The 14,697-nt window shown below is 40.2% G+C and overlaps 1 protein-coding gene across 1 annotated transcript in view; it reads right to left on the reverse strand.

The window, feature by feature from the left end:
* SPAG17 (sperm associated antigen 17) overlaps positions 1 to 14,173 on the reverse strand; it is a 111,994-nt gene extending 97,821 nt beyond the window's left edge. Inside the window, exons 1-3 of the mRNA XM_059819935.1 lie at positions 14,078 to 14,173; positions 7,046 to 7,186; positions 6,591 to 6,650 (exon numbers count right to left, since the gene is read on the reverse strand). Coding sequence (XP_059675918.1) covers positions 6,591 to 6,650; positions 7,046 to 7,186; positions 14,078 to 14,173 — 297 coding nt within the window. The remainder of the gene's footprint in view (positions 1 to 6,590; positions 6,651 to 7,045; positions 7,187 to 14,077) is intronic.
* Positions 14,174 to 14,697: the final 524 nt, after the last annotated feature.

Here is a 14,697-nt window from a genome sequence, read left to right on the forward strand (position 1 = left end):
CCAGTCCAAAGTGGACCTTCTCTTCACATCATGACATGACCAGCACGTCAAATAGTCTTACCAGCAGCAACCCTCACTTCATAAGTCTACATTCTACACACTTGTAGCGAAGCATTAATTCACAGAAATGTTTAAAGACTCCCTTTAATCCCTGTTTCCTGGCTAAATTAATTCAAATTTTTCCACTTCAGCTTGTTCATTGCTATGTTTTACCATCCTACAGAAGTTCTGAATATCTTGGGTTATGTATTTTGTGTCGGAAGTGATAGCAGAGGAATGTTTCACTTACACCTAGAAAACCCAAGGATCCTTCTGTCTCTGCTACAGCCTACTGCCTATTAAGGCAAGAAGTACTGTGAACATTACACAACTTCGCAAGGATTCTGACAATACAATCTTAGGGAAAAAAACAAACCAAAGAAAAAAGCCCATGTACCATAAAAATAATCTTAAAACAACGCAAGATTCTATTTCTAACCAATAACCTTTTAGCCCTCAAAATGAGCTGTACCAAGCATGAATTAATTAAGATTTATATGCACGCACTAAACTGAACTGGATTTGGATGGCAAAACTGTGCGTATTATGCTTCGCAGTAGAAGGATTTAATTTGCGGATCTCTCTGGTTTGTTTGTTGAAACTGCACAACTAGGTTGATATCACAATGTGCCTGGTGATATGGGTTGACTGTTATGTATCTTGATTCAGATAGTAAAACTGGCACTTGTCCTGCTTTTATCAGTCCTTAAGTTTGAAGTATCTGAGCTGATACTCCTTCCCTGTCAGCAAGGAGGTAAAAGAAATTGAGGTTTTGTAGGAGAACCATTTACCATGCAGGTCTGGAAGCAAGTCAACAGGAGAATCAAACAGATCCTGTGTTCAGCCAACAATGACAAGAAGCAGAACAACCTGTAATCAAAATTCTATATTCTCTTCTGTTTAAATATTAACAGTTTCTGCATGTGACATGCAAGCTAATATTTTCTTGCTTGTCACAAGCAAGGATCAAACAGAGATAATTCAGTGCAATCAGATGGGTAACAAGATCCTGGACTGCCTGATTTAAAGTCCTCACTAATTCAGGTTTAAGGAAGAAAAGCAAGAAAAACAAGGGAAAGTCAATGTATGCCAGCACAGATAAGGACAATAACAGATTTACTTTTTAAAAAAACTGTATCAGGAAAAAAGTATCATTAACATGGCACTGGTCTGTATTAAATGGAAATGGTAGAAGAGTCAATAAAGATGCAGTACAAGTAGGGCTAATCAGTGATTTTTCTGCTTTACAGTTGGAAAAACAACAGATAAACTGGCTGTATCACTTCATTAATAAGCAGTTATTTCCAACTCTATCAATGGAAAGTTGCAAAAAGGCAGCTTTTAAAGCTAGGCATATTAAAAACCAGCACACCTGGGCAACATAATCAAAGAAGTATTAAAAATAGGTAGCTGAGGAGCTCTTTACGTGATGAATATAATCTTTAAGCAACTCTTGGAGAACAAGGGCTGTTTTAAACCAAATGAAAGAAAGCTGATGTCACACCAATGCTTAAAAAAAGGGAAACTAGAATAACATATGTATTTTAAGTACTGGCAATGTAATGGTGATCATTGCAGAATAACAGAGGAGCTGATATTATTTCCTTAATGTCCTAACAGAGGACTCAATGAACAACAAATTCAATTTTGTTCTTTTTGGAAAAAAAAAAGGTGTTTTTTTCACAAAGAGAATAGCTTTCTCTGCTAAGACTGTAATTCTAGTTGAAACAGATAATAACTCTGATATAGTGAAAAGCACAATTCCCTAAGTATTCTTTGACTATTGATTTAGAAACAAGCATTCTATAGTTAGTAAAGCAGTAACAAAGATTAAAACTCATTAACTGAGAGATTTGAAAATGCAATTGCAAACCAAGAGTCATCATCAAACAGTTGAGTTTCTTGTGGGTCTGAAGCATACAACATATAGAGACTAATCTATTTAAAAGTTTGTCAGTGATCTGGGAAAAGACACAAAGTCTTCAATTGCAAGATCTCCAGAAGACACAATAACCACGGGAGATATAAAGAATGTAGTGGAAAACTCATTCATACACAGAAATTTGGTCAATGTAGTTAGTATAGTGCAAGAAAGCAATATGATTAGATTTTGTTAAATTACAAGACTTATATCTCAGAAGAAAACAGGCCAAATTTACAGGATGGAGAACCTGTAAACTGGTGACTTTGGGAAGGACTCATTGGTCAAGGGTGACCCAATCAACCCAAAATTAGCTCTCAGCACAAGGCAGCAGCCAAGATAACTTACACAATCTTCGTATTTGTATACAATAAGCATGCATTGTGTTGTGCTTGTATTTGATGTGTATTCAACAAAAACACTAAGTCCATTCGGTGTCTACAATTAAATAAAGAGAGTGAATTGTAAATGCTTGTTAGAGAAGATCCACAGAAATTATTAAAGAATTGGAAAAAAAACATGAAAGAATTTATTACACATTGCTAAATAGAGAGAAAAATTATGGGACAATTTGAACACAATCTCAAAGTTTCTACACAGAGAAGATTAATTGCAAGATTTTATCTAATTTAGTAAATATGGCTGTAAGCCATCCATTGAAACAGACATTTACACTGAAACTAGAAGTAACTTTTATCAGGAAAGGTCGTCCCCAGAAACAAATTAAGTTGTAGCAATTGTTTTTAATTATTTAGAAAAAACATCCAATCTTGATTTTAAAAAACTTCAACACACAGATTCTTGTTGAAAAAAAGTACTGCGACCAGTGGTACAGGTCACAATCGTCTCTTTTGCCAATCGAATCTATCTACTAATTTTACAGAACGTAAAACAAACTGGTGATAGCAGCATTGGTAGGAAAGCCAACTCCAGGGCTACATTGTTTACAAATTTTCCTGTTAGTATCCTTTCTCACCAAAAAAGAAGAATCAAATCAATTTAGTGATCTTATTTTGTGCACATATATATATATTATTGTAGCATTCACCATGGTCTCTTGGGAAGAGATCACATTTACACTTGAAAAAGAAGTCCAAAGTTTTCACACCTGACCAGAAAAAAAGATCACTTGCAGGATACTTTCCTTTCAACTCCATCAAATGCTTCCACCACATTGGAGGTCCAAAGACCAGAGAGTCCATTTACCTCTTCCTTTGCAATATGAATGCCTTCTCCAACCACCTCCTCCCTGCACCCGCTGCAAGTTATGGGATTTGCTGCTATTGTAGACTTCACTGCACTTGTGTAAAAATTCTGCCGTGCCTAGGAGCCTTTCTAACTTGTTTTACCTATACCTGTCCTCAAAGAATCATAAGTATAGCAAGGATTTCTGGAGTGTAGCGCACACTGCTCATGCCGCCTCTCATCCTTAAAATGCAGGAGACACCGGTAGAGCGAGCGATCTATCCAGTGATTAACAGCTGGGAAATACTTATTCACAGCTGATTTATTCCACTCCGGTCTCACAGAATTCCAGCGTGAGAATGGGCCAGGATTTAGATTTGGCCCCTGATCTGACAATATTTTTCAGTTTGACAACTACAGGTAGGAGCCATGCTGTGAGAAAGCAGAATTAATATATTAAGTCTTGACAGGTAGTGGAATAAAGATTATTATGTTTAATTGCAATCAAGCCTTTTTGGTTACACGGGATGGCTTGCCCAGGAGATGAGTCAGAGCAGTGTGGGGAAGGATGCTGCTGTTACAAGACTTCAGTTTTGCTTCACAAGTTTCAAAAGCACAAGGACACATTTTGAAGGCAGTGTTCTGGGATCCACATCCAAATAAAACTGCTCTGGTCTCTGCCGCTCGTGCTTTTTTCATCTTTCCACAATCCTTCATCCCAAGAATCTCAGCTTATCCGAGAGAACCACAGAAGTGTGGTTCTCTCTCTTCCATCCCTCTCTCTCTCATGGCCACATCCCTTATTCAACTGTCCATTTTCAGCAACGCCATCAATCTACTTCCAGTCTTATCGCATGAAGGGACCACATGAGGCTCCGTTTTCTTTCAAAACCTTTTCTCACTATGGTACTACTCCGCAGCTCCAGCTTGTTCCCTTATGAGCATGGGACAAGAATCCTTCTCAAAATTTCCCGGCTAACGTAAAGGCAACTTTCCTGACCCTGTCCCAGTGAGTCCAACAAAACTGGAAAACAACACTTACAAGGAAAAAAAAAACCCTTCCATCCATACAGCCCTGAACTCAATCTCAGCAGAATTTTCAAGGAGGGAAAAAAAAAAAAAAATCAGCTTCATCAACAAATGTAGTATGGAAAATTTAGGCTTGGATAGATTTTCAAAATTCAAAGTTTGGAAACTAAAACACTATCATATTTAGTAGTGGTAAAGCACCTTAATTACACATGACCTTCCAACCTCAATAGAAAGTTGACAAAACAAGCAGGTACATAAACAATAAAAGACACATACCTTGCTTATAAAATGCATATATTTTATGCAAACATACTGTAATTTTAGGTCTTGTCTGTTGGAAAAATTGTACTTGATAAATTAATCTGATTCATTATAAAATATGTTGATCTTTTACAGGAAGCATAACATTTTCCCTTCCATATAGAAAGAAAAAAAAATAATTTCCACAGCATCTTTATGAGAGACTCAGCCTAATATGATTTAATTAAGTGCTGGAATTAGCACGAAATTGCAAATCAGGACTCCTAATCCCATCAAGTCACTTAAGAGACAGAAAAGGTGTTAGACACCTAATTCTCCTGGATTTGGAAATCTTTTAGCTACATATTCATAAACCCTGCCCTGATCGTCTTCACTTTGTACAAGAAGAGTGATAGGAAATAAAACACAGTAAGATGATAGAAACCCTGAAGGGAAATAATGTAGAATAGAGAAATGGAATTATTTTAATATGGTATATCATTAGCTTACAACATACCAAGAGCAGTTTGTTAACATTTCTTGACCTAAAGCAGGCACTGCAGACTGCTGGACTGAAATTTATTAAAACCCCCTGCATTTCAGTAGACACAATGTGCAAGACCAATGACATGGGTAACAATGTTACTATTAATACCATTAATAACCACATTACTATGCATGTCATCAGTCCCAAATTCACACGCATGTACACATCACATGTTCAAAGACCATTAAACGTCAGGAACCTTATTTACAGTCTCCCTAGAAATGAATATGCGCTTGTTGAAATGCCAGTGTCTTGAATCCTACCACAGAGAAGAGAACCGTAAGCAGTGAAGATAGAAATGCTCCTCTCAGAAGAACATTTCACAACCCTGTGTTCTGTGCTAACCTCGAACTCGTTTATCCTTGCTGCAGCGAAAGCTCTGAACGCACAAACGGCACTTGGACTTTAAGCGAACGCTCAGGAGCAAATTCTGCCCAGAGAGGCAGGATCTTAACGCTTGTGGCAACATGATCAATCTTTTAATTTGCTACAGCCAGAACGGAAACTGAGTCCAAGGAAAAGGTCAGAACAGGCATTTTATATTCTCTGTTAAAGGAGGGGAGGAAAAAAATGTCTTTGAGGAGTAAAGTAAGTAGCTAATGAGACACAGCACTGACAGCTGGAATTTAATAAGTATCCACTTCACAAGGAAAATTGCTCTTAGTAATTAAATACAGGTATCATTCAAAGCTTCTGCTTAAAGCCAGACTTCAAAATCCTTCTGTCAGTAGAACTGAAGGGGTTTTACATCCCAGGTAATATAAGGGTGAGTTTGCCTGGGAGGCTAGTCCTAAACGAAGAGGGTTAATTGCATAAAATTCACAGTCATGTCAGTGGTAAATAATTCCAAAGGGACTTGTTCAGATAGTAGTCTGGCATTACTGAAAAACAGACTGCAACTAAAAAGACTTGTTATAAAGTCCACCAAAACCTGAGACACATAAAAACTTTATTAGTCATTGCAGAACTAAAATGCAAACAAGATCTTTTTAGAGGGATCCAAAATTCTTTATGCTCCAGGTCTGTAGGGCCATAAAACTCTACCTGAGAAAATTTTAAACAATCTTCTAATTAATCATGGGATTTTATAACCTCTCACAAGCTGCAAGTAAAACATTAACAAGGTAGGGAGAAGGAAGTCCTCTTTGTACTAAGCGTGATTCCTAATGCCGCTGACATACCCCACTAGAGGAACCAGGTTAGAATTTAACATCAAACTGAGATTATAATGGATACTAACACACAGAGGCGGTGTTTCATTTATGGGACTCCATTCCCATAAATGAAGGTGTAAGTCTAAATTACTGGGAGCATCTGGGAGAGCAGCGTCTAATCGTTTTTCTGTAATTTGTGACATCACCATCAAAATATGACCACATAGCATATTCTTAGCATAACAGAACTCATATCCCTAAAAGGACATCTTGATTCTCACTTAATTAGAAGTCCAACAGAACATTGTTGGTATCACAAAAAGAAAGCAGTTTGAGTACCTAGATGGTTACATGTTTTTACCAGCTACATCCCATAGATTTGCATTTACTCAGGTATGCATAACACAGCTACTCAGCTGTATTTACCTCAGTGTGAAAGAGCACTGACTCTGCAATGTATGTTTTAACCTACCTCATAGTACACAGGCACATCCTTAACCTTTTTTCCCTTTTGATTCCCAGATTCTCTGATCTGCAAGGAAATAAAGCATTCTCCTGTCAGAAGATTTTAAGTTTACACAAATCATTTAACTCGTTATTCCCTTTTGAAAACACTACACTCACACTCCAAAATAGCGAGGAATCATCTTACGGTACCCCTGTACCTTAGGGAGGGAACTTCTGTGATCAGCATCTTGAAGAAAAGTCTGTAACAAAATCTCACTATTTACAGGGAGCAGACCAACTTATACAGTAAGCTTTTCTTTTTCCATTTTTAACTCCTATGAATTAGTGTAATTTTTTTAAACTTCCACAGAGTGATTCAACTGAATACGAAATTTATAGTTACCACAGACCAAAGAAGTTAATAGCTAGATGTGAGATCTAGGGTTTGGTTTGTTACTAAAAGTTCCATTCTTGGAATACCTGTCTGAAAATGTCTTCGCGTGTTACCACGCTGAAGAGCTTCCGCTGTGGCACCTGCACAGCAAGAGACAGGGCCTTGGTGTGGATTTCATCCTCAATTTTGGTCCCGACGACGAAAGCGATGCTAGGTTTCCAGTCATCCTACTTTCCAAAATAAAATATTTAAAGTATTAGAACACAAGCAAGCAAAAGCACTTCTCTGCAGTTTCAAGGAGTAATCCTGTAGAGATGGTTACTCCCTTTAAGACATATTCAACATCACTTTAAGACATATTCAACATCACTGTATTAATTACACCAAAATAAACTATATACAACCCGAAAAAGCACATACTACTTTGTCCCAATTCTTTCTGCCATCGGGTGGCAGCATTATGCTATGGAAAACACAAATGCCTACTAACAACCTCTACAAACCTCCTCGCAGGCAAACGCTGCATTAGCATCACACAAAAATAAAGTAATTTTGAAATGTCATTTACAGATGTGACAGTTCAGTAAGCAAACAAGAAGTGCATTTTGAATATATGTATTCTTGTCATTGAATGTATGTATTATTGTGATTATTTGCTGTAGAAAAAAAAAAGCAAATTTCAGCTCCCTCATCTTGGGAATTAGATAATACCCAGATACTATTTTCTGAAAGTTGTAGCATTTTTCCGATGAAGTTTTATGAGGATATATTTATGCATACCATGGTTCTTACACGGTTTCACTAAGTATTCTGAACTTAGAAAAAATATTTATCAATGGCAAGTTATATTTCACTACAATATTGACAAATGAAAAACACTAGCAGTTTTCAAACATTTGCAGTAAAATACACATATTTTTGTGGAAAAAAAAAATCTGATTTCAACATTAAAGAAATGCAGAACAAGTAAAGATTGGAACCCGTTATTTAGTGATATACATCCACAAAAGCTTCAAAACGATGTCATTTAAGCAACTTTTACTGGTTACTCTTCCATTTCTTCTGCTTTAACCGACCAGAATGCCTTTCACAAAGTCAACGGCTACCTCCAGCACACCTACATCTCACTCCAGAGTGTTCTCTGTCAGCATCAGTGGCGCCTGAACCATCAACGTTTCCAATGGTTGTGCTGTATGCTCTTCAGGAATCAGCAAATTATTTTTTTTAATTGCGCATCTGCGTGTGTAAACTGCAAGGATATCAATAAAGCTGCATAAAGGTAAATATGGAAAGATATTTATGGAAATATCTTCAATAAGATCAAGTTAGTCCCAAGACATTGTCACGCTAATCAGGACCGGGCTAAGCAGAGTCACATACCAGTCCAGTGTGCATCATAGCAGGGAAAGATTTTAAAGACAAATTTAAGAGAGGGTGGTAACTTTAGGATTTTGATGGAAATATTTTCATACGTGTAGATTACATACAAAGTCCTTGGAAAAGAGGAACAAAACCTCAGTTGATGGTAAAGTGAGGGAAAGGACTGTTCCAAAAAACCTCTTAGATGTAAATAGTAGAAGGAGAAGTTTCTTTTTCCAGTTTTACTGTACCCTTCTTCATTTGTTTCTTCTCTTAGCTGAAAAAAGCCTACCTAAATGTTTGTAATTTGAGCATCTGATGACTTGGGATGGGAGAAAGCAACAGTTGACATAAGCATGCTCTTGACATCACTGTGGCACATCTTCTCCCTGCCTAAATTCTTTGCTTCAAAGAAACAAGCTGCTAAAGCTTCTCCACAGAACAGCTATGAGAATATTTATAGCACAGGCAAAACACTGGCTAATATATTAAAAATAAAATACATGGAATGAGCGTCTGCAAGATAACTGGTAGTGAAAATTATAACCCCACCTTACTTAATTCTACAGAAGTATATGCGATTCAATACAAGGTCTTTTGCGTAAAAATTTAAACAGTATTAGAGATAGCCCATACCTCTCTAGCTGCAAAATGAAGAAAAAAATCCTTTTGTAAAAAAGGTGCAATACTTGGGAATCAAAGCTGGATAAATACCAGAAATAGCTACACAGACTGTAACAAGGAATAACGATCCAGAATTCTCAGAGTCACTAATAGCGTGTCATCTATTTCCAGACTGACCAATTTTGAAGCCCTTGAAGATCATTTTTCAGAAAAGCTGAACGCTGAGAACAGCAACTGAAGTCAATAAAGGCAGTAAATGTGCAGCGCTAGTACATAGTTTAAGGTGTTTGATTGACTATGCTCTTTTCTGACCTTAAAAATCCATTATTTTTGCAATATTGCTCTTACATTATCAATACTGTAACAGTATCCTTAATGTTCAAGGCACTGAAAGGATAGAGAAGAAACAGACCCTGCTTCTACAGCTCACCACCTAAAATCACAACATAAAAATGAGAAGGAAAAGTAGTAAAATGTATATGGTTACTTTACAAATATTTTCTCCCTCAATATACAACTGCTCCTCCACTTAGTTTAATTCTTTCAGATGTTATTGTAGACGTGAGACCTGAGAAAGGATCTGAAAGAGGATAGATTAGTGACCCTAAGGCTACTTCAAATGAGGTTCCCAGCTTAAAGAACAGAATAGAGAAAACCATAAAAATAACTACTACGGAAACAGTCTAGGGAGGCTGCCATTGAGAGTATAACGCAAGCACTATGTACTGTGAACGAAGACGACCAAAATGCAAGGAGTAGATAGGCTACAGAATCAACAACGCTGATTCAAACATGAATGAAAAAAAAATTGAAGCTGGAAATGTGGCATTGGTAACTGGATGCTCCTTAAACAATCTGAAACGAGCTCCAATTAAAGGGAGGCCAGGCCACTCTCGCTGGAAAACATCCAGTGACAATCATTGTCATGAATGACACTGTCCCCCTGTTTTAAAACTCTTGGCCATGTCAAGAGTTGAAATGTACCAAAGTCTCGCTCCGTGTTAGAAACAACCATCTACGTGGGAAGCTTGTATGTCCCTCAGGTGAAGAGGCTCCAATCCTAGCAAAGGCCACCTAACTTGGAAAACTCCACGTAAGCAGCTAGCAGTTTTCCAAAATCCTTGTTTTCACAAAACACAGAAGGTGTCTCATCATCTCCTGATTTGGTTCTCAAGCCTCCACTGTGTCCCCCTGTAATGTGATTTTTTCCCAACTGTTAAAAACCAGCACACATAGCCTACATATCTTATTTGTCACAGTAGTATTGCAATAGCAGAGGTATGTTAAAAAAACCTCTAACCAGTTCAGGTTGAAGAAAAAAATCAGACGTAGCTCACAAAATTTTGTTTCCTTTTTAAACACACCTTGCTTCCTCTGCTTCATTTCCTAGACACAAAAGGGCAGCTGTTCTAGAGTAGACATTTGAAAAAAATCAGGTATATTGTTTATTTTTGCAGTACCAGTTTTTAGAACTCTTTGGCCAGGAAAAGCATCGAGCAGCCATCTCACCCCGTCCCCTTTCCAGGCAACCTGAGTATCTGTCATTTTGCATCATCACTTATTCTTGTGGTATTTAATGGGGGGTTTTTTGTTTGTTTGTTGTTTTTTTTTTTTCTCTTAGGGCCACAACTAGTAGGTTCATTTCATTACAGCACAATTTCAAATTTAACTGTAATGGCTGAAGAGAAACATTTGAAAACTTAAACTCCAGACACTTCAGCATCAAACAGCAAGAGTTCTTTAATCTCCAGATTTTTAAGTAACGCCTCAGAAATAATGAGATTTATTAGTGATTTATGAACACCTAGGGCAATATTACCTCTAGCATTCTTTGCTTTCAACAACGAGGGGGCTTGTAAATCACTAAATACAGCCGACATTACTGGGAAAGGGTGCTCATCGGCAATTTTGTAGCCCTAACGTGTAGGGCATCACTGCTAAGAAATCTACAAGTCCACTTTCATTATCTGCTGATTGACGCACACCCATATCACTAACGGATTCCGGTTTTAAGAGACTGAGCTTTCGCTGTATAATCTGGGCAGGTGAGAGAGTATCAAAACTCAATTGAATGTTAATTTCTCTCCAAAGAGGAAGCAGTATGAATAGTAATCAAAAGCGGAGCCATCTTATTCAGAACTTTTAAAAACGGTTTTACAAGCTTTAATTTCAGTCCAATTTTCAGGCCCTAAAACGCCAATAAAATGAGAGAATCCATACAGATGGAAAGTCAGAGCAGAATGTTGCTTCCAGTTGCTATGCTTAGCTACACTAGCCAATAAGAAGATACAGTAGATTACAATTATTTCAACTGTTAAGGGTTGTATTTGCCCAGGATTCACCTTTCACTTAGCAAATACTGCCCTTTAACTACTTAAAGCATGCAGTTTAAAACTAAGAAACTTAATTCATATTTTGTAATTCAATTCTGCAGTGAACCCAATCAAAATATATTGATAAATACCTGAAGGCAAATACAACTTGCAGCTCCATGTTCTTCCACGTAGCACATTAGAAACAAAAAAGATGTATATAAACTACAATGTGAAGCTCTGCAAAATCCGTATTTCCTCTGTACATGTTTCTAAGTTGTCTGTTTGCCAGTTTTCACAGCGCGTTCAGTAAAAGCAATTATTTGGTTAGTAAATACCATTTAAATCATATTTTAGTTAGCATACCCATCCATAAAATCTTAACACCACTGGTAAAATGACTCCTTTTCACAGATCAGGCTAATAAAATACTGTAAGCCATAAACACACATTAAAATGTGAAATTTCATTGCTCAGTCTATCTGGTACAATTTAAACCCAGTTCTAGTAAATTCCCTTTGATTCCACTAAAGGGAAAGAAGAGTCTCTAAATTGACACAAATAAAAGATTTTAAAATTCATGATACATGAACTACCAGGAGAGAAATTGATTTAATTGATAGGAGTTCCTCTCATCTCCCAAATAATTTCAGATTCATATGGTATATCACATACAATATTGAGGAAGAGTACGAAATAATTTTGTGCAGTCTGTCTGGTGACACCTACAATTAAAGTTGCTCAGCACTCTCTTTTACAGGCTGCTTTCAGTTCCTGACCTTTATATATTCAAGTTTAAATCTTGTGCTGTAAGATTACTGGGGCAGGGGGGGAAGGATAGTGTGGTTAGACTATTTGCAGAATGAGATTTGGTTTTTAAAAATCATCTTTACCCTTTAATAAAATACCCTATGTGATTAAGTAATTAAGATATTCAATTCCCTCTGTGCTCGAGAGGAAGGAACTAAAATTTGGCAGCACAGCCATACTTGTGTCAAAGATGTGCTTTTACAGAGCACGTTTATTTACATTAAGTATACCCACATTTGGCCATACTTGATGAATCTTCATTCACACATGCTCAGAAGAGATTTGTTGGTATTTGACAGTTTTGCACCGAGTGTGCTCCTGCCCACGACTATAAAAGCTGAACAAGAATTTTCCTGCAATAAGAAATTTCGTCGGCTGCCCAGCATCACAGAGCCCGAGTTCAAGCTGACCGCAGCAGGGAGACGGTTTTTCCCATGTTCTCAAGGCTCTGCCTGCTAACAGCGAGACAGAGAAAGCGGAATTAGCTTAACTGGAACAGAAAACAGTTGGACAATACCAGAATTAAGGAACCAAGGAATCTTAATTCAGCCCCCATGGGTACAGGCATTACGATAATCTTTAATTAGGTGATCACGTATTTTTTCCTACGGAATTCTTGACCCATTCAGTGAACATATTCAACGTTTCTTTCTGTCTGCCTCAGTGTGTGGTCCTGAATAATCCTAATTCTGGCACTTCCTAGATTTTGAGCATTTTATTTCCTACCTTTTAAAATCTTCAATATAATGGTTTGCATTTAACAAATGTAATAAATTACATGTAGAAGCAGCGGAGTAAACAAAGCACTTTGTTCAGTGAATTCACTGGACAATATCCACAACCGCAATAAACACCACTGTAAAAAATAAATAAATCACTAATTGGCACCTTGCTAATAAGCTCGGGAGAAAGGTCAGGAACTGAGGAGGTGATGGAGATTGAACCTCCACCCCTTCTCATGCTTCAGGGAGGTTCTCCTAGAGTCGGGGCAGGATTCAGAAGCAAGAAAAGGCTCAAGGGCCTTTGAACTCTACTGAAAAATCTACTTTCTAGGGTAAAATGGGAAACAGCCTTAGCTGAGCAGCTTACTTCAAAAAGTGATTTTGTTCGGCTGAACTTCTACCGTATGGTTACCACCAAATAAAAGTAAAAGCAAGTAAGTATTTAAGGGATTTTTGGACATCTGTGGCATTTTCGGGAAAACCGATTAGCCAGTTGAAAAGCCTCCTCCTGAATTCCAAAGTCCTCATACTTAACCAGAACTGCTGGCGTGTTAGAAAAAAAACAAAAACCAAACCCCAAACCACAACAACAACAGCCACCACCCTTGGTTTTTGTAATGGGGCACAACAGGAACCCACCAAACAAGGAAGCCGTGGAAGTCATTTGTCTCACTTGCAGAAGCAGCGCTAGATAAACACATGCTAGATAAATATTATTGTTTGCTAAACTACTACCCTATTTTGAAACCAAATTCTCCCTTGCAAGTCAAGATTTATTAGAATTACATTGCTTACAGAGAACCTGGAAACCTAAATATGCCTCTAGATCCTCACACGCTGTAAAAGAAGGGGGGGGAGGAAAAAAAAAAGTGCCTTTTAGCTGCACACACTCAAGCAGGAAAATTACAGCCTCACATTTTCAACGCTGCAGTTAATGCTGTGTCAGCACCTCCATCAAACCTCGTTGTTCAGCAGTTTATAAAAAGTTCGCTCCGAGCCGAAACTTGGCACCCAGAGCCCCCGAAAGAAAAGCGCCGAGGAGGAAAAGCAAGAAACCCGCCGGGCCGCTGCTGAGGGGCGGGGGGGGGGTGCAGCTCCGCCGCACGACGGGACGATTCACGGCCCTCCCCGGGGCGACCCTGGGGACCCCGCGGAGCCGCCGGCAGCGACACTGCCACGACCCGGCCTGAGGAGCGGCGAGGGCCGCCTGGGGCCCGCTCTCCCGCGCCCCGAAGTCCCGGGGCCCGCCCGGCCCGCCGCGGCCCCTGCCCTGCCCCTCGGCTGCCTTCACCTCCGCCAGGTGGGCGCACACCAGCGCGGCCTCCCAGCTCTTGGCCGCGGCCCCCGTCGAGGCGACCCCGCCGGTCTTGGGCCGCTTCGGGCCCATGGCGGCGGGCAGGGCCCCACGCGTCGCCGTGGCGACCGGCTCCCGCGGGGCGACGCCTTCCGGCCGCGCCAACCGGCCGGGCGGCGGCGGCGGGCGGCTCGTGTGGTACGTGCCGCCCGCCCGCGGGCAGCGGCCGGGCCCCTCCGCGGGGGTTCCTGGGCCCGCCCGCGGGCAGCGGCCGGGCCCCTCCGCGGGGGTTCCTGGGCCCGCCCGCGGGCAGCGGCCGGGCCCCTCCGCGGGGGTTCCTGGGCCCGCCCGCGGGAGCCTCCGTGCGCGGTGGGACTGGGTGTGCGTGTCCCGCCCGGGCCCCTCCTGGGCCGGCGGCGGCCCTTCTCGCCTAGCCGCTGCCGCAGCGCGCTAGCGGGGCTTCTGGTGGGTCGGCAGGAGCTTTGCCCGTCGTTGGAGCCGCCCTCAGCGGAGCCGCCCTCCACCTGGAGCCGCCCTCAGCGGAGAGGCTTCGCCGAGGCCGCCTGGGAAGGCTTCGGGCCTCGCAGGGGGGACGGCAGCGGGCCCTGCACAGTCAC

The sequence above is a fragment of the Gavia stellata genome, chromosome 1 (assembly GCF_030936135.1).
Source record: "Gavia stellata isolate bGavSte3 chromosome 1, bGavSte3.hap2, whole genome shotgun sequence".
In the NCBI taxonomy this organism is placed as follows: domain Eukaryota; kingdom Metazoa; phylum Chordata; class Aves; order Gaviiformes; family Gaviidae; genus Gavia; species Gavia stellata.